We start from the raw sequence: 20,367 nt of genomic DNA on the forward strand, positions 1-20,367 counted from the left end.
TGAGGTCAGGAAGTGCACTGTAAGCACCTTCAAGAAGAAACTATTTTAGAGTTGATTTGTAATTGATGTGCATTAAAAAGTGCCACCCAAAAAAAAAAAAAAAAAAAAAGAAATTAAAAGTGAAAGGTTTTGGAGAACAAAACGTTTTAATCCCACGGGAACTTAAAATCAACATCTTTCATTTTCTCTTTGTATACAGAGTCAAAGTGCTGCACCTCCTCCTCTGACAGATGGTTCTTCCAGTCACCAGCAATTCCTGAAACACAAATTCCAATCAAAAAAATTATAAAGTTTTCAAAAATGACCAATATCAGATTATGAGTCGGGTCTATCTACGGAGATTCAGGGTGATTCTGTAGCTCAAACTAACATACACGCCGTCTACTCCTGGTTCTGATCAGGTTTTTGTTGCATCCTGGTTTTCTAAGTGTCCATGAAAACGCAGTATCCTGATGTCAGTATCCTGGAGAAGGCAGTATACTTGAAAAACTGCGAGACTCTCGACATGACACGAGATCAGATCCACGAGAACGAGACAAGACGAGATTTTCACATCATTTTTAAGATGTAAATAGTCCGATTTAGTTCCCAAAGTTGGCTTCAGAATTTGTATTTACTTCATAGAATATTTTTGTTGCTTTTTGTGTGCTTTTTGGAACTACAGCTTCTCAAAATACGCGACCCACCAGCGCTTGACCTTTTTTTGTCCAATCCAAATGAGGAAAAAAAAATCTCATGAGATAATTTTTCTCACATGTACACAGTCTCGTGGCATTTTTGTCTCGCGAGATCTTGTGGCACGAGATCTTGTCCATCCCCAGTATCCATGTAGATGCAGTATTCTGATTGGTCAACACTGGAGCTGTACTGAGCATGTGCAAACTGAAGTAACAGATACAGTGGGAGCAGTTACTTTCCCATAATAAGTAAAACTTTTACCAGGATTTCTTAAGTAATAATATACAAAAGGAAGCAGTGTCCTGGTTAATACAGTCATCTTTTAACACCAGGTTCACGTCTGTGTCGTTGTGTTGCTCTCGGACAACACTGACAATGTGTGTCATCCTGCATTTGTGTTAAAAAACCCTTTTATTGAAGCTGTGACAGTCCTCCACAGTCTCTTCGCTTAAATAAATAGTTATGGCGCAGCAATAGTTAAAAAACCAGAGGGAACTACATAGACCATGATCCTTTGCTCTGTTTCAGTCCAATCTACATGATGAAATAACTGTTATTAAACACTTTTGAATCTTAATTATTTGCATTATGACAAAAAGTAGCATGGCAAAAGAGAAATTCAATTTGTCAATGGGAAAAAAGTTTTTTGTTTTTTTTTGTCCAGTTGACAAATAGAATTTCTCCTTTACCATGCATTGTACCTGGACGACTGAGGGATTTTACATAGAAAAGTAGCATATTCACACTCCCATTATACAAAATATGGCAATAAATATCATACCGTGAAAATATTATATTGAGAGATTTGGATATGGTTACATCCTTAGCTGTGACTGAGCTCCTCATTCTCACATTCTTACTTGAATGTAAGTAACGAAGTGTTTTATGCTGTTTGAAACTTGTTCAAAGTTAGAAAATTTGCTACAGGTTTAGTAGTAATGTAACAATATTCGAAATATCATGATATTGTATCGTTAAAGATCTCGCAATAATATTGTGGACCATCACAATATGTCGAGTTACAAGTCTCTTTGCTTAAATTAAGAGTTATGGTGCAACAATACCTAAAAAAAATAGGGAACTACATGGACCATGATCCTTTGTTTCGTTTCAGTGCAGACTACATGAAGAAATAACTCTTTTAAGCACTTTTACGTCTTCGTTTTTTCAGTAAAGTCTTGTCAAGGCTTTTAAAAGGAAAAAGTAGAGTATTCACAGTTTTGTTAGCCTCCTTAATATATCACAATAAACATCATAATCGTAAAAATCGTGAAAATATCGTACTGAGTGTTTTGCATATCGTTACATTCCTAATGTTTAGCTTCTTGCAATGTCTGTGCCATAGTTACCATAGCAACCACTCTAACTATCCAGAACACTATCCTGGTTTCTCTGGGCGCATGTAAACGTCATATCCAGAATTCCGCCATAACCAGGACAAGGATCATAGCCGGGATACTCGTGCACATTAGTGACAGGTGGATTCAACCAATCACAGTGAAGAATGAAGGACCAGACGGTGTTACACGACCTCTGCACTAAACATCTACTTACATGAGTGAAAGTGCAAATTGTACCTTTCCTGTAGAACTTGGAGTGGTCGATGGCGGCGGGTGCTTTGTTGTTGTGTTTCTTCATGTTCTTAAACAAGCACCTGTCTGCGATCCTGTCTACCTGCTCCTCGTCCAGGGGCTTCTCCAGGAACTCAGCCGTCCTTCTGACCACCTGCGGCAGATCCTGGAACCTCACAGAGACACACCACGATTACAACTCAACACTTTGTATGAGAGTTATAGTGAGCAGGATCTAGTTTTGAGGGCTTCCAAGTGCCAAGTGCAGTTTGGAGGGAGCCGTAATTGCGAAACTTACAGGTGCATTGTGTAACTTTTCTTCTGGAAGGTCCGTCAAATGCTTTTGTCCATGGAGGTGTTTCACACTATGGTATAGAAACCTTTCTATCTTCATGGAGAACAAATCACACCAGGTTACAGGTCGAATCTTTGGAGAGGAAAACCCGCTCTCAGTCAGAATGCCTGTTTTTCACCTGCATGAAGTTGGCCCCCCATTAAACGCAAACGTACACAAAAACGTCAAATACGTTAACTTATTTTATTTTGACATTATGTCATTTCGGATCAAAAAAATTAATAAATCAGCAAAATAAGTAAATAATAACTTTAAAAATATTAACTAAAAAAGTAAAATATTAACGGCGCACAAAACAGAAATTTATGAAATAGTTTGCAATTTTTTAGCACATTTTAAGTGTCACTGGCCGAAAATAGCTAAGAACCATAATTACACAAACAAAACTTTTTGCAGCACAAAACAGCTAGCCTGATTCATCAGCCAGTTTCACTTCGTAGAAACTGTCTGACCTTGCAGCATTAGGATTGTTCACTCAGTGGTAGGGGGTACTTTTTTCATTTAACCAATCGCTGCTGTTCCGGCTTTAAATCCTTGATCTTGGGAATCGTTGCCAAAACAGAATATATGGCTCTTCGCTGATTGGCTGGTGCCCGAACTCACACTTCTGGGGTTTTTGCGAACCGTCTAGTGTATTCTGATTCCTGACCTAGTTGCTGGAGAGAAATGAAATTGAGTGGAGGCACTAGGTGGATCTAGCCTGGCTACAAAACAGCACAAAAGAAGCACAAACAACTGACACCATCTTACATAATTTTAGAGAATTTTTAAGGTTCCTGGGGGCTGGCTAAATGCAATTTGACCTATAAAAGAATCATTAATATCTCAAAAACTAAAGCAGCACAAGCTAAACTTTTTACAGCACAAACAAAGCACAAATGATTGATATAGTTTTTGTGTAGGTTTGCGTTTGAAGGAGGGCCAACTTCACGTATGTCTAGTTTTTTTTAGAGTTATAAAACCACCAGTAATTCAATAAATGTAAAGTAGAGCTGTTTAATGTCACACTGTGGAAGATTCCAGGCAGAGCAATGGCATATCCATAGAAAAAAGCAAGTGACGGACCCCCAACTAAAAAGTGCACCCCATCTGCATGTCCATGGTTTTCCTATAGCTCCAAATGTTTCTGTTAGTGACAGTGAGTCCCACCTGCAGCATCTCCTCAAAGGTCAGGTACAAAATATGAGACTTGTCCTCCGCATTTAGCCAGCCCTTCACGTGCTCGAACCAGGAATTGAACGCAACTGTGACACAAAAGAAATTTAAAGAAGACACATTATTTTTTTCAAGTTTAAGGTGTACACACACCAGAAAAGTGAGACAAATCCTGCACACTTTCTCCCAAACTGCTTTTACTCAGTGACAATGTTTGGATCAGTGGATCTTCGTCAGGTCATAGTTCTCTCTGTGTGTCACTCCCAAATAAACCTTCTTTGGCACAGATGAGTCAGTATGCATGCCTCTCTTTACTGTTGGCACGGATCACATTTGTCAAAAATAGGGACATCTGAAACATTTCTTGTATAAAACTGTGACAAATCAGTGGTTTTGGATAAATCTGCTGGGACAGGGGACACAGGGCTCAAAAGTGGGACTGTCCTGGATAAATAGTGACGTCTGCTCACCCTAACCACAGGTTATGACCTTACTTGATCCTGCCCATAGCTTTGAACAGGATCCTGATATGACCTGAGTGTATGTAAATGGGTGTGGTCAGATTCTGTTTGTACACGCCTAGTACATAGTTCTTGTACTTTTAATAATCAGATGATTGATGTAATCAGGACATATTTAATAACTACTTTCACATGTTTCACAAAGATGCACAGGTGGGAATATCCTCTTGCACTACTGATACTTTGCAGTAGCTACTATCAATATTCCCTGGGGCCTCAATGCAAATGTAGGCACTGCTCTGTCTGAGCGAGGCTTTAATCTGATCTTTTCCTGGAACAGAAAGAATGGACTTAGCTGGAACTACAACATGTGAGCTGATTTGTGCTGTAAAAAAAAGGCTGTCACAGTTTTTCAGTTAGTTACCCTCACCTTTTTTGGTGAAAACTCCTAAACAGAAACAAGAACGCTCACACTGATCACAGGGTCCCAGTGGTGGAAGGTAACGAAGTACAAAAGTAAAAGTACTTAAGTACACATTTTAGGGTATGTTTTTGAGGAGCTAACAGCACTGCAACATGTCTTAAAACTCACAGGAGTCCATTTTGCTTAATATAAGTATACATTTAAGTATACATTTTAGGTATCTGTACTTTACTTAAGTACATTTTAAAGTGGATACTTTTTACTTTCACTTCACTACATTTGAAAGCAGGTATCTGTATTTTACACCACTGCATTTTTGAACAGGACTGAAAAGTAAAAGTATGTGAGAGCTGCTGAAAAGGCTGAGGGTTCATCAGTAACACGTTTATAATTTGAGCAAACAAAAATATACAAATAAAATAAATTATTCAATTGTTTCTTTTGAACAAAATTCAGTACGAATCTGTATCAAAATCACTGCAACTGAAGCTTCATCAGATCTCAGCATTAGATACTTCTTACTCTTGAAGTACATTTTAAACAGGTACTTTCACATATTAACTTGAGTAGATTTTTTCATGTGATACTTTTACTAGAGGATTTGTTTTTTTGCACTATGTAACTTTTTGTTTGTGGGTCTGTCACCTGCTTGTTTCTATGGACATGTCATTGCTCTGCCTGGAATGTTCCACAGTATCACTTTAAACAGCTCTACTTTTCATTTATTGAATTACAGGTGCTTTTATAGCTCAAAAATACTTAAATAAATACATAAATAAATACATAAATAAATAAAAACAGGCATTCTGACTGTGAGCAGGATCGCCTCTCCACAGATCTGACCCGTAACTTGGTCTGGCGTGGTCTCCATGAAGATAAAAAGGTTTAATGCCATACTGTGAAACATTATCGACGATAACAAGTAATAACATCTTCATGGAGAAAAGCATTTGCCGCACCCTCCACCAGAAAAATTACACAATGCAACTTCAAGTAACGAAATTAAGTACTTGTGGTTACTTCATAGTCGTCATATACTCTTTCTTACCATTGCCTTGGAGGAAATTGTGGAAGAATTCAGTGAGCGTGCCTGGATTAGAGTGAAACTCCACACTGTTGTAGTAGTGAAAAGCAGATATCAGCACATCTTTGGGATTCCTCATGACGTTGATCACCTGCAAGACATGGTAGGAATACTCACTAGTGTTGTCAGAATATACAAAGTACCTGTGTATGTGTATGTGTATGTATATGTATGTGAGTATATGTGTGTGTATGTATAACAATATGGATGTACTGCATGTATGTATGTACTGTAGTAGAGATGTATTTTGTCCATTTGTTTATTTATGGATTGTCTATTTGTCTCGCAAGTAAGATGACTGCTCTTCCTAGGGTCCAGTCTCAAAATATAGCGCAGGAGTCACCAAACTTTTTTCTCTGGGGGCCACATTATCGCTCCTGACTGTGATGAGCGACATTGCATTGACTGTAACTGTTTGATCTCGAGCTTGGCAGGTGACGAAAATTCAGCGGCAAAAGTAAATATGTCATAATTATTTAAATATAAATATAAATACTTCATATAAATATATTTTTTTATTGAAAACATCGACAAAATACAAGAGGAAGATGTGTTGTTATTTGCCAAAAAGCAATTTAAAAAAATAGACCATAACAACTTTAGAGGATTGCCTCATAGGGCCAGTTCAAGTGGTGGGGGACAGAGGGACTGGGGGGCCGGTCAAAAGGGTGTGGTGGGCCAGAGTTGGCCCTCAGGCCTTAGTTTAATGACCCCTGGTATAGTGTTAGGCACCATGCTATATGTTCTTATATAACTTAAATGGCGTTCATTGTTTTCTATTCCCAGTCCTTTTTGAGAGCAATTTTAAGTACTACGTGACATCACACAAGACTGCCCTAATTACAGCCAAGTGTTTCTGGTCATTCTAAAGGTATTCAGGAAAGGTTCATTTCTGTCCTGTGAATGGGACTTTTAGTATCAATACCTGCTCAAATGAGTATCTAGTTTCAATGCTAGTTTTAGTATTTAGTCTATACGTCTATACCGGCTTGTCAGAGTCTGATCCCGTCAGATCTCAGAAGCCAAACAAGGCAGGGCCTGGTTAGAACTTGGATGGAAGATCTTTGGGAAAATCAGGAGTCACAGTGGGGCACTGTCATTGTGTCCTTAGGCAAGGCACTTCACCCACATTGCCTAGTATGAAAGTGGTGTGTGCGTGAGTGATGGTGGTGGATTATGCAGATTGGCAGCCTCGCTTCCATCAGTCTGCCCCAGGGCAGCTTTGGCTACAATAGCAGCAATAGTAGTTTACCACCATCGAGAATGGAGTGAAGGAACAATGATCTGTAAAGCGTCTTTGAGTGTCCAGAAAAGTGCTACATAAAACAGGCATTATTATTAGTAGTAGTAGGATCAATAGCTTTAGTTTAGTATCGATACCTGCTCAAATAAATATCTAGTTTTGATGCTAGGTTTAGTACTGATACCTCCACAGGTAAGTATGTAGTTTGGATGCTAATTTTAGTATCTATCTATGCTCAAATGAGTATCCAGTTTCAATACCAGTTTTGGTACATACCTTGGGTTTGACTTGGTAGAAGGACTTGGGCAGGGCATGGTAGTGGAAGTGCGTACCAAAGAATCGTGGGGAGGGCCTGTTCTCCAGGTCCCTGCCGAGGACCTGCACATGTCCGATCCCGGCACTGCGCTCCCATGTGGCCACCGAGTCCACCAGACTGGAGTCCCCTCCAGACAGAACCAGTGGCACCATCTCCATCGCCCAGTTTGTACCTAAAAGCATTTGGAGAAGAAGTGTTATACTTTATTCTGGTTGTTGCAGGTCCAATATTACACAAAATGGACTCTGGAGATTTAAGGCATATTAGAATGTTGTTACTTCCTCAAAAACAGACTTGGATTTGTGTTTTGTTTCATTCACACATGTCTGAGTAAACCTAATGTTATGAGTCTGTCTCCGTCTCTTCAAGGTGCGTTCTGTAACTTTTCTGGTGAAGGTAATTGCTTTGTCTGGAATGTTTCACAGTATGGTATTAAACCTTTCTATCTTCATGGAAACCAAAACTGTTTTGTTTGGCATTTTTGCATTATAAAACCACCTGTAACTGAATAAATGTAAGGTAGAGCTGTTTAATGTCAATCCAAAACATGCTACAGGTCTCCAGTTGATAGTCAAGGTCAGTTAAACACAATCACTTCAATCATTGTGTCCTTAGGCAAGACACTTCACCCACATTGCCGAGTATGAAAGTGGTGTGTGTGTGAGTGATGGTGGTGGTCAGAGGGACCGATGGCGCCGAGTGGCATGGCAGCTGCGCTTCTGTCAGTCTGCCCCAGGGCAGCTGTGGCTACAATAGTAGCTTACCATCACCAGGTCTAGAGTGAATGAATAATGCTGAATAATGCTCTGTAAAGTGTCTTTGGGGGCAAAAAATGTCTGTGAAAAGCGCTATATAAATAAATAAAGATAAAATAAAGAATGTCATGCTTTCATTCCAGGCAGAGCAATGACATATCCATAGAAACAAGCAGGTGACGGACCCCAAATCGAAAAGGTACATAGTACAGTTTTAAATCCAAATTGCTCGATTCCACTTTGTGATGTCATGTAGTAGATGTTAACAGCGTCTTTTACCTTCTGTTCAGTAGAGATCAGCAATTCCAGGCATTCCAGATAAGAACAAAAAAATCATTTCTTCCACTCCAGATAAATAATTCAATCTCTACACAATATTTACGTTTAAAAGCAAAAACAATCCAGATGTGAATAGAAGTTTGTAGCAGATTTCCCTTTGCTTGTTGGTGATGAGATATTTGTGAGGTAATGTCCAGATATTTTCCCATGGAATATTGTCAGTAGAGTTGGGCTGCTAACAGCGCACGAGTAGTAGCCTGATTCATCAGATGGTTTTACTTCGTAGAAACCGTCTGAGCTTGCAGTGTTAGAATTCGTTCACTTGACGGTAGTACTTCCTATCATTTAACTAATCGCTGCTATTTGGTGGTCACATATGTAATGTGCCGCTAACGGGGCTAACTGGTATATTAAGCTTTTCCCAAATCCCGTAGGAACAAGGGCAAAAACGTCTTTCCGATGGATAAAATTCACCAAACTTTCTCTTTGTTCCAACTTTAAATCCTCAATCTCGGGAATCGTTGACAACACTGAATGTATGGCTCTTTGCTGATTGGCTGGTGCCTGAACTTGCACTTCTCAGGTTTTTGCAAACCATCTAGTGTATTCCGATTCCTGACCTAATGACCTAGTCTCTGGAGAGAAATGAAATTGAGCGGAGGCACTAGGTGGCGCCAGCCTGGCTACACGACTAGGGCTCCTTTTGGGAGGTGCACTTGTGGTGATAGTTGTTCTTTTTCCTCGATGACTTATTACTAATGACACTAATGATCTCAACTATTGCAACAGCTGACTGTACAGTCTCCACTCCACCCGCCTCCAAAAACTGCAATACATCCAAAACTCTGCCGCCGGCCTCCTCACCCACACCAGAGACCACACCACTCCTGTCCTTAAGCAACTCCACTGGCTCCACCGCATCCAATACAAGGTCCTCCTCATCACCTACAAGTTCCTCTATAACCTGGCCCCTCCCGATCTCACTGACCTCCTCTGTTGGCACTGTCCCACTCGCCGCATCAGATCAGCCCACACCAACCTCCTCATTCCCCTCATCAGGACAAAGCACCAGACCTTGGGGGACCGAGCCTTCGCCACTGCCGCCACCGCTCCCTCCCTCTGGAACTCACTCCCACAATCCATCAGGAATTTGGACCCACTGCAGCACTCCAGATCACTTCTAAAAACTCACCTGTTCAATGTGGCATTCTCTCCATGATTCTACCGTTTTCTACAGTGTCACTTTATTTGTCTTTAAATCGTCATTGAGTGTTCAAAAAGCGCTATATAAGTCTGATTTATTATTATTTTTATTATTATTAATGACATCACTCCAATGAAATATGAGTAACCCCTGTCGTCATAGAAGTACATATGAATACATCTCAGAACGTCTAACAACTCAAACCTGTTCAATTAAAACTATTGAGTTTGCAAAAATATTGGAATAAATTCATATTTTTGTTTATTAAAATAAAATGGCAAATATTGGTAGGGACTATTTTGTCTTCCCCAAATACTGGTTGTGACGTGTCCCCATCTTCCCTATGCAAACCTACGCCCTTGCCTACCTGCCAAATATTCTTTAGTGAAGTAAGAGTACTTTCACGTAACCAGGATGTTTTGAAACTGGTCTATCTTGCGTTCAAATTTTTCAGTTACTGGTGCTCAAAATACCCCATTCTTACTGTGGTCACCTCTCCGCAGATCTGACCAGTAAGTGGCGCTTATTTTAAGACATTCTAATCTAAGCACTTAACCCCTTCACCTACAGGAAGTGCTCAAAAAAAAAAAAAAAAAAAATCCAGTATGCTTTTTGATAAATACACAACATTAACTTCATTAAGAGTACAATTACTTCAAATTTTACACCCAAAAATTTGAAACACGAATCTGAAGGCTGCTCAAATCGTTATTGTCAACATAGAAAGTACTGCTACGCTAAAAAGTATATATTAGAGATGCGCGGATGGGCTATTTTTTCATCCGCAACCGCGACGCAAAACTCATCATCCGCCCGCTATCCATTTTGCACCGAAGGTTTTCAAAACCGCACCCGCCCGCCATCCGCCGATTGATTTTATATTTTAGAACAATCATACAGCAAACAAACTAAGGAACCTCGATAAAAATGCAAACTATAGCTCATTCATTCCAAAATTCGCTCAGCGTGTATGTTCGCATTCTTAATTGTCAGAGTCGGCGTCAGAGCACATCTACTGGAGGGGCATGGGTCACCAGCAGGGGGCGCACTGCCATTTGAGAAATATTTTTAACGCGGTGGAGTCATACACAGCAGACATGCTATCAAACACGTTTTTCTTTAACAGTATTAGGCTAATTATGTCTTGTTATTATAATCATTATTATATTAAGATTATTATTATTATTAGCTGCAATAGTTGTTGAGGCTGTGTGGTAGACGATACACACACACAAGACAATAATAAAAGGTTGAGGTTTATTAAAAAACAATAAGTCCTGCCACTGGTTGTAAACATTAAACAACAGCCTCTCGTCAAAAACACCTCTGAACTAGAAATAACCACGCATCGGACAGCACCAGGGCTGTAGTGAACGTGGTACGCGAGTCGCCGTCCAGTCCTGTCCTATAGAGACCTGAGACTTGAGGGACCGGGACTAAACCAGGACTAAACCAGGACTAAACCAGGACTAAACCAGGACTAAACCAGGACTAAACCAGGACCAGTGGCGGCTGATGGTATAATTTTTGGGAGGGGCACCAAGGGCAAAATTATAAATATATATTATGAATAATATATGTATTATATATATATAGGCTGTAGTATTATAACAAATACCAGAAACAGATATTTTGGTTAGTATTGGCTGAACAGTATCGATCAGAGCACAATGAACAGCCAAGCGCAAACTTTACGCAACAACACAACGTAACACGCCGCTCACACCCAGACCCAACAACATCTGCAAAACTACAATAAGAGACATGAACACAGATGCCGCTTCTACAGCACACGACAGAACAACCAGAGCAGCTCCATCGCACCCACCAGCTCATTTACGCACTATTAACTATAACACTATAACACTATTTAACTATTAACTATTAACACTATAACACTATTTAACTATTAACACTATAACACTATTTAACTATTAACACTATAACACTATTTAACTATTAACACTATAACACTATTTAACTATTAACACTATAACACTATTTAACTATTAACACTATAACACTATTTAACTATTAAACTATAACACTCTTTACCTGTGAGGCTCCAAATTCAGATTTGCCGCAAACTAATGAAAACCAGCCTCTTACCTTCTCCAGAGACTGAAGCAGAATGTTTCCTCTGTCCACTGTCCCACTGGTTCTGTTTCCAAAAGTTTATTGTCCAATATGAAGAGATGAAACTGGTCCAAATCCTGGTCCAGTCTGGTCCATGACACGAGGTCCGGGAGCCGAGTGCACAAGATGGTTGTAAAATGAGTCTTAATCCCACTTCCCACTTAAATCTGAAAGTTACGGTCAGTCCATATCAGCACCAGGACACCAGGTAGAATTATGCCTCTGCGCGCTATGCTCACGTCAAACTTTTACACCCAGAAACGAGCGGGCAAAGGCGGGTAGAGCAGCGAGCGACTGCCCTGGCCCCGGCGGCGGCGGCAGCGAGAGTCCCAGCGGCGACTGCCCCGAGTCCCAGCGGCGACAGTCCCGGGTCCCGGCGGCGGGTCTGTCAGGTCGGGTCTTTGACTCTGTTCTCGCCATTTCCTGTGTGGAGCTTTAGGCTAAAGTAGCAGCTGCCGCTAATCGTGGAGCTGCTACGAGTTGACGCAGCAGGTTGACGTGACGTGACGTGAGTGACAGGACAGTTGTCCAATCACACTACACTAAATAAACAGAGACTGTGATGTCATTGATGTCACAGTAAAGTTTGTGTCCTCAGCCCGAAGTGAAATGCGCCAATCAAAATCATTTTAAAGTAGTAATAATAACGGCCTGTTGGGGGGCGGGGCACCAGTGGCCGCTAGGGGGGGGCACGGCCCTCAAATGCCCCACCTTGCCGCCGACACAGTTAATTGTCCGTAACAACCCCAAACTTACCTGGTTTTCTTGCGCAGCTAATTAACTGACAACGTTTTCCGACTAGACTATTTTTGAAGCTTCTTGCCTTTGTGTTGGATGTTGTTACATTCTGAACATTTTGCCATTGCCCGATGTTATTTCAAAGTCATAGCCTCACTCCATCGGTCTTTCTTTAAGTTTTAAATACCTCGAGTGGCAGTCTACGCTATAATGTCTGCGTGTTTTAAAATATATGATATCAAAACAAAACAAAAAAAAGCATAACTAAATAAATATGGCCCTATAGCCACTTACGTGTTGGCAAACAGCTGAAATAAATTAGAAATAATAAAATAAACTGCATATAATATGTGCCTCGTAAACCTTAGGCATCAATAACCCGACACAACCTTAACCTTCAGAACATAAAAACGAGGTCAAATGGGCTAATTAAGGATATGACGTACACTTCATACTACAAGCATAGACAATGAGACTCGTCTTTTCAGATGCACGTAACAATACTAACAATAACTTTTTATAATTTTTTTTTTTTTTTTTTTTTTTTTTAGTAGTTAAACCGCCACCCGCCCGAATTTAATTAAAATATAATTTTTCGTCACGTCATCCGCCCGACCCGCGGATTAACCGCGGATACCGCGGTTGTAACCGCAATCCGCGCATCTCTAATATATATATATATATATATATATATATATATATATATATATATATATATATATATATATATATATATATATATATATATAAGCATGGTGTCTGAAAACTACTCAAAAGAAAAGAAGCACTCAAGTTACGCAAACAAAAGTTGAGTAAATATTTGAGTAAAAGTAACTGCAAATAGGCAACAGAAGTACTACACAATGTATATAACATACCTGATTTGGGGTACGTTGCTACAATGACATCATCCGGGCGAAACGTGAAGTCCTCCCAGTACTTCAGAGACTCCGGAGTGTAGAAGAAACTGGGGACGTGCATTCCCTGGTACAAGGTGTAGAAATTGGGATCGACCATGTTGGACATCGAGCATCACAGTGTATTTCATCTTCGGGTTTATCCTTTTTATGATCTTTGAAAAGATTGTCAAACCGGATCGTCAAGCATCGATCGTAAATCTGTGGATGCGAAAAACGGGTCTGAGCGCTTCACGCACAGTGTTGTTGAAGCGGCACTGCGCGCCTCGGCCCCGCCCACGAGCGCATTCTAAACACAGATGAGCAGCGCCGGGGGGGGGGTTCTAAAGGGGAGAATGGGGGGATCTGGGGGCCCAAAGGGGAGAGTGTGGAGGTGGCAACTGGAAGACTAAAGGGGAGGATAGTGAGGCGGGAGGAGGGGCGGGGGAGGATTCCTTCTCGTAGGAATCCACTACAGGAAGTCGTGTGCGTCCTCTGGAGCGTGTCTCATCGCGTCCTCGGGGTACCAGCAGTTCTGCACGGGCCGACTCAACTCAGTGTGCATCACCTGCTGCAACACGCCCCTGTGCAACGGCCCCAAGAGGAGGAAGCCCGTACCCTCAGGGGCCCCCGCGCTGGACCACACACTCCCTCCACTACTACTACTACTACTACTACTGCAAATACTACTACTGCAGCTGGGGTGTGTGACTGTCAACACGCTGGGACTGTCCACGTAGACACAGGTAAAAGTAAAAGTACGCACCAATGACACATGGGGAAAAAAACTCACATCGAGTTAAGATTATTTGAAAGCTGCACTATGTAACTTTTTGGTTGGGGATCCGTCACCTGCTTGTTTCTATGGAGATGTCACTGCTCTGTCTGGAATGTTCCACAGTATGACATTAAACAACTCTAATTTACATTTATTCAATCACAGGTGGTTTTAGAGCTCAAAAATACCTAGAAAACAGGAATTCTGAGTTTGAGTGGGGTTGCTTCTCCACAGATCTGACCTGTAACTTGGTTTGGTTTGGTCTCCGTGGAGATAGAAAGGTTTAATGCCATACTGTGAAACATTCAAGACAAAGCAAAAACATGTCCACAGAGAAAAGCATTCGACAGACCTTCCACCGGAAAAGTTACACAGTGCACCTTGAATTAAGATTTTTTTTTTTTTTACTTAAAATATGAAAATACATTGCTACACTAAAAATACTCTTAACTCTTAACTTAAAATAAGAAACATTCATTCATTGATAGATCATTTTACTTCTACTCAAATAAAAGTCAAATGTTCTTAATTTTAAGTAAATTTAAGTTACCTAGATATTGGTTTTTGCAGTGTGGTTAGTAAATGTTTGTAATATTTTGTGAAATTGGACACAGAGCCTGTAGTTTTGAGAATTGTTCAAAAGAAGAAAAAAAAAAACCCCATCAGATTTTCATTTATAGTTGGGTTGTTGGTAAAGTTTGTATCAGTAGTCGATGTTATGTGGAAATTATGACTCAAATTTCATTGTTACAGGGGGAAAAAACCCCACAAATGATCTTACTGCCCTCTTGTGGCGAAAGTGAAAAACAATGCAATTTTTAGGGCTTAATCTTTGCCTGAAAATAAATGAATAAATAAAAGCAAATAAAAATGAAAACAGCGAATAGAGTATAAAATAACCAAGCTTTATTCAACATTAAAAACCATGACTTTGTAAACAATAAACACATATTGTGGTAAAGAATTAAATTGGTGCAGATGTAAAATTCTTCTGCCACTTGAGGGCGCCATAGTTACATAAATCACTGGTCAAAAAAAAAAAAAACTGGGCCAAGTTACAGGTCAGATCTGTGGAGAGGCTGACCCGCCCACAGCAACAATACATTTTTGAGCCTTAAAAACACCTGTAATTACAAATCAAATCTAGATTTACTCTACCAGAAAAGTTACACAGTGCATCTTTAACTTTATATGTTGTTTATTTAAAGTTGCACTATGTAACTTTTTGGTTAGAGGTCCGTCACCTGCTAGATGCTCTGCCTGGAATGTTCTACAGTGTGACATTACTCAGCTCTACCTTACATTTATTCAGTTACAGGTGGTTTTATAGCTCAAAAATACCTAGAAAAACAAAAAATCTGGCATTCTGACTGTGAGCAGGGTCACCTTTCCACAGATCTGACCTGTAATTTGGTCTGGTTTGGTCTCCGTGAAGACAGAAAGGTAGAAAGGCATACTGTGAAATATTCAAGACGAAGCAATAACGTCTCCACGGAGAAAAGCATTTGATGGACCTTCCAGCAGAAATTCTACACAATGCACCATTAAGATTCAATTTACAGAGGTGGGGACTTGCAGGTTTTGACTTGGACTCGAGTCAGACTTGAGTCACGAATTTTAGGACTTGAGACTTGACTTGATAAAATGGAGCAAGACTTGGGACTTGACTTGGACTTGAGGGTTAATGATTTGAGAATCTGAATTGTTTCAAATCTGAATTCTTTCTATTCTGACAGCAGTGATTCATTCTAAGATCTTGTCTTGACATTTAAAAAGGAAAAATTTACATTTGTACAACTCTTATATACTCTATAAATACTCAAATATAAATGTACTATGATTTTTTAAAAAGTACAATTTATTTTAAAAGTCATAAAAATCACAAAAATCTAAGCTATATTTGGTACTTTGGTTTAAAGACTTTGAAATGACTTGAGCTCAAAGCAGACGACTTGGACTTGACTTGGACTTATGGGCCAGTGACTTGGCCTTGCCTGTATCTGGTTTGGGACTTGACTCGGACTTGAGGTCAAAGACTTGAGACTTGTCAAACAATGACTTGCTCCCACCTCTGTCAATTTATAATCTGTTTTTTTCTTTTTCTCTGCCATAGATCCACGTCGCTGAAACATCAGCTTTCTCTCTTTGGCATTTGGACCACGAACTGTCCAGCCCTATGGAAGTGCACTATCGCCCAGGACTGAACCTGGACCAAGTCTGGACTAAACCTGGGTCAAAAATTGTCCTTCTTTTGCGTACAGTGGATTTCTCTCTATCTTTCTCTTTTGTTTTCCTCTGAAGATGCCGCTGCAGATCGAACTGTACAGATGAGCCGCTTTCTTTGCTTGTTTCGTGTCAAACCTGTGTCATTATTTCGAATTGATATTCTTGACGAGGCTCTGTCGGGTTGTAACATGCACTTTGATCGGAGAAAAATGTGAAATAAATAAAAGTCAATGAGCGGCTGGTGTATCACTGTTAGCATGCTAGTTGTTCTTGCTCAGATATATTGGATAAGGAGGTCATATTGAGGTCAGGAAGTGCACTGTAAGCACCTTCAAGAAGAAACTATTTTAGAGTTGATTTGTAATTGATGTGCATTAAAAAGTGCCACCCAAAAAAAAAAAAAAAAAAAGAAATTAAAAGTGAAATGTTTTGGAGAACAAAACGTTTTAATCCCACGGGAACTTAAAATCAACATCTTTCATTTTCTCTTTGTATACAGAGTCAAAGTGCTGCACCTCCTCCTCTGACAGATGGTTCTTCCAGTCACCAGCAATTCCTGAAACACAAATTCCAATCAAAAAAATTATAAAGTTTTCAAAAATGACCAATATCAGATTATGAGTCGGGTCTATCTACGGTGATTCAGGGTGATTCTGTAGCTCAAACTAACATACACGCCGTCTACTTTCGGTTCTGATCAGGTTTTTGGAGTGTCCTGGTTTTCTAAGTGTCCATGAAAACGCAGTATCCTGATGTCAGTATCCTGGAGAAGGCAGTATACTTGAAAAACTGCGAGACTCTCGACATGACACGAGATCAGATCCACGAGAACGAGACAAGACGAGATTTTCACACATCACTTTTAACGATGTAAATAGTCCGATTTAGTTCCCAAAGTTGGCTTCAGAATTTGTATTTACTTCATAGAATATTTTTGTTGCTTTTTGTGTGCTTTTTGGAACTACTGCTTCTCAAAATACGCGACCCACCAGTGCGTCACCTTTTTTTGTCCAATCCAAATGAGGAAAAAAAATCTCATGAGATAATTTTTCTCACATGTACACAGTCTCGTGGCATTTTTGTCTTGCGAGATCTTGTGGCACGAGATCTTGTCCATCCCTAGTGTCCATGTAGATGCAGTATTCTGATTGGTCAACACTGGAGCTGTACTGAGCATGTGCAAACTGAAGTAACAGATACGGTGGGAGCAGTTACTTTCCCATAATAAGTAAAACTTTTACCAGGATTTCTTAAGTAATAATATACAAAAGGAAGCAGCGTCCTGGTTAATACAGTCATCTTTTAACACCAGACTCACCACTGTGTCGTTGTGTTGCTCTCGGACAACACTGACAATGTGTGTCATCCTGCATTTGTGTTAAAAAACCCTTTTATTGAAGCTGTGACAGTCCTCCACAGTCTCTTCGCTTAAATAAATAGTTACGGTGCAGCAATAGTTAAAAAACCAGAGGGAACTACATAGACCATGATCCTTTGCTCTGTTTCAGTCCAATCTACATGATGAAATAACTGTTATTAAACACTTTTGAATCTTAGTTATTCGCATTATGACAAAAAGTAGCATGGCAAAAGAGAAATTCAATTTGTCAATGGGAAAAAAGTTTTTGGTTTTTTTTGTCCAGTTGACAAATAGAATTTCTCCTTTGCCATGCATTCTAACTGGATGACTGGGGGATTTTACCTAGAAAAGCAGCAAATTAACACTTCTGTTATACAAAATATTGCAATAAATATTGTACCGTGGGATGCATATCATGAAAATATATCGAGAGATTTGGATATTGTTACATCCATAGCTGTGACTGAGCTTCACAGTCTCCCGTTCTTACTGTGTTTTATGTTGTTAGAAACCTGTTAAATGTTAGAAAATTTGCTACATGTTTAGTAGGGATGCCACAATAATCGAAATATCATGATATTATATCGTTAAAGATTTCAAAATAATATTGTGGACCATCACAATATATCGAGTTACAAGTCTTTTTGCTTAAATGAAGAGTTATGGTGCAGGAATAGCTAATAAACCAGAGGGAACTACATAGACCATGATCCTTTGCTCTGTTTCAGTCCAATCTACTACATGATGAAATAACTGTTATTAAACACTTTTGAATCTTAACAGAAAAGTAGCATGGCAAAGAAGAAGTTCAATTTGTCAACAGGACAAAAGTAGTTTTTGTTTTTTTGTCCATTTGACAAATAGAATTTCTCCTTGCCATGCATTGTACCTGGACGACTGAGGGATTTTACATAGAAAAGTAGCATATTCACACTCCATTATACAAAATATGGCAATAATTATCATACCGTGAAAATATTATATTGAGAGATTTGGATATGGTTACATCCTTAGCTGCTCCACATTCTCACATTCTTACTTGAATGTAAGTAACGAAGTGTTTTATGCTGTTTGAAACTTGTTCAAAGTTATAAAATTTGCTACAGGTTTAGTAGTAATGTAACAATATTCGAAATATCATGATATTGTATCGTTAAAGATCTCGCAATAATATTGTGGACCATCACAATATGTCGAGTTACAAGTCTCTTTGCTTAAATTAAGAGTTATGGTGCAACAATACCTAAAAAAAATAGGGAACTACATGGACCATGATCCTTTGTTTCGTTTCAGTGCAGACTACATGAAGAAATAACTTTTTAAGCACTTTTACATTCTTCGTTTTTTCAGTAAAGTCTTGTCAAGGCTTTTTAAAAGGAAAAAGTAGAGTATTCACAGTTTTGTTAGCCTTCCTTAAAATATCACAATAAACATCATAATCGTAAAAATCGTGAAAATATCGTACTGAGTGTTTTGCATATTCGTTACATTCCTAATGTTTAGCTTCTTGCAATGTCTGTGCCGTAGTTACCATAGCAACCACTCTAACTATCCAGAACACTATCCTGGTTTCTCTGGGCGCATGTAAACGTCATATCCAGAATTCCGCCATAACCAGGACAAGGACATAAGCCGGGATACTCGTGCACATTAGTGACAGGTGGATTCAACCAATCACAGTGAAGAATGAAGGACCAGACGGTGTTACACGACCTCTGCACTAAACATCTACTTACATGACTGAAAGTGCAAATTGTACCTTTCCTGTAGAACTTGGAGTGGTCGATGGCGGCGGGTGCTTTGTTGTTGTGTTTCTTCATGTTCTTAAACAAGCACCTGTCTGCGATCCTGTCTACCTGCTCCTCGTCCAGGGGCTTCTCCAGGAACTCAGCCGTCCTTCTCACCACCTGCGGCAGATCCTGGAACCTCACAGAGACACACCACGATTACAACTCAACACAAAGTATGAGAGTTATAGTGAGCAGGATCTAGTTTTGAGGGCTTCCAAGTGCCAAGTGCAGTTTGGAGGGAGCCGTAATTGCGAAATTTACAGGTGCATTTTGTAACTTTTCTTCTGGAAGGTCCGTCAAATGCTTTTGTCCATGGAGGTGTTTCACACACTATGGTATTAGAAACCTTTCTATCTTCATGGAGAACAAATCACCAGGTTACAGGTCGAATCTTGGAGAGGACCCGCTCTCAGTCAGAATGCCTGTTTTTCACCTGCATGAAGTTGGCCCCCCATTAACGTACACAAAAACGTCAAATACGTTAACTTATTTTATTTTGACATTATGTCATTTCGGATCAAAAAAAAAATAAATCAGCAAAATAAGTAAATAATAACTTTAAAAATTAACTAAAAAAGTAAAATATTAACGGCGCACAAAACAGAAATTTATGAAATAGTTTGAAATTTTAGCATATTTTAAGTGTCATGGCCGAAATAGCTAAGAACATATTACACAAACAACTTTTTGCAGCACAAAACAGCTAGCCTGATTCATCGGCCAGTTTCCACTTCGTAGAAACTGCTGACCTGCAGCATTAGGATTTGTTCACTCAGTGGTAGGGGGTACTTTTTTCATTTAACCAATCGCTGCTGTTCGGCTTTAAATCCTCGATCTTGGAATCGTTGCCAAACAGAATATATGGCTCTTCGCTGACTGGCTGATGCCCGAACTCACACTTCTGGGTTTTTGCAAACC

General features: G+C 39.6%; 2 protein-coding genes across 2 annotated transcripts in view; both read right to left on the reverse strand.

The window, feature by feature from the left end:
• Window positions 1-82: 82 nt before the first annotated feature.
• Window positions 83-13,416, reverse strand: LOC110153229 (sulfotransferase 2B1-like). Its single transcript, XM_055166158.1, has 6 exons — window positions 13,278-13,416; window positions 7,248-7,459; window positions 5,693-5,819; window positions 3,754-3,848; window positions 2,256-2,415; window positions 83-256 (listed from the first exon to the last, which is right to left on the reverse strand). Exons 1-6 carry the CDS (start codon window positions 13,414-13,416, stop codon window positions 147-149), a joined length of 843 nt encoding a protein of 280 aa, XP_055022133.1. The 3' UTR covers window positions 83-146.
• A 2,964-nt stretch (window positions 13,417-16,380) lies between these two features.
• Window positions 16,381-20,367, reverse strand: part of LOC129412638 (sulfotransferase 2B1-like) — a 10,895-nt gene continuing 6,908 nt past the window's right edge. The window contains exons 3-4 of the mRNA XM_055166764.1: window positions 19,419-19,578; window positions 16,381-16,855 (exon numbers count right to left, since the gene is read on the reverse strand). Of these exons, the coding sequence (XP_055022739.1) occupies window positions 16,746-16,855; window positions 19,419-19,578 (270 nt within the window). The 3' untranslated portion in view covers window positions 16,381-16,745. The remainder of the gene's footprint in view (window positions 16,856-19,418; window positions 19,579-20,367) is intronic.

The sequence above is a fragment of the Boleophthalmus pectinirostris genome, unplaced genomic scaffold (assembly GCF_026225935.1).
Source record: "Boleophthalmus pectinirostris isolate CB_2022bp ecotype Guang Dong unplaced genomic scaffold, ASM2622593v1 HiC_scaffold_11, whole genome shotgun sequence".
In the NCBI taxonomy this organism is placed as follows: Eukaryota; Metazoa; Chordata; class Actinopteri; order Gobiiformes; family Gobiidae; genus Boleophthalmus; species Boleophthalmus pectinirostris.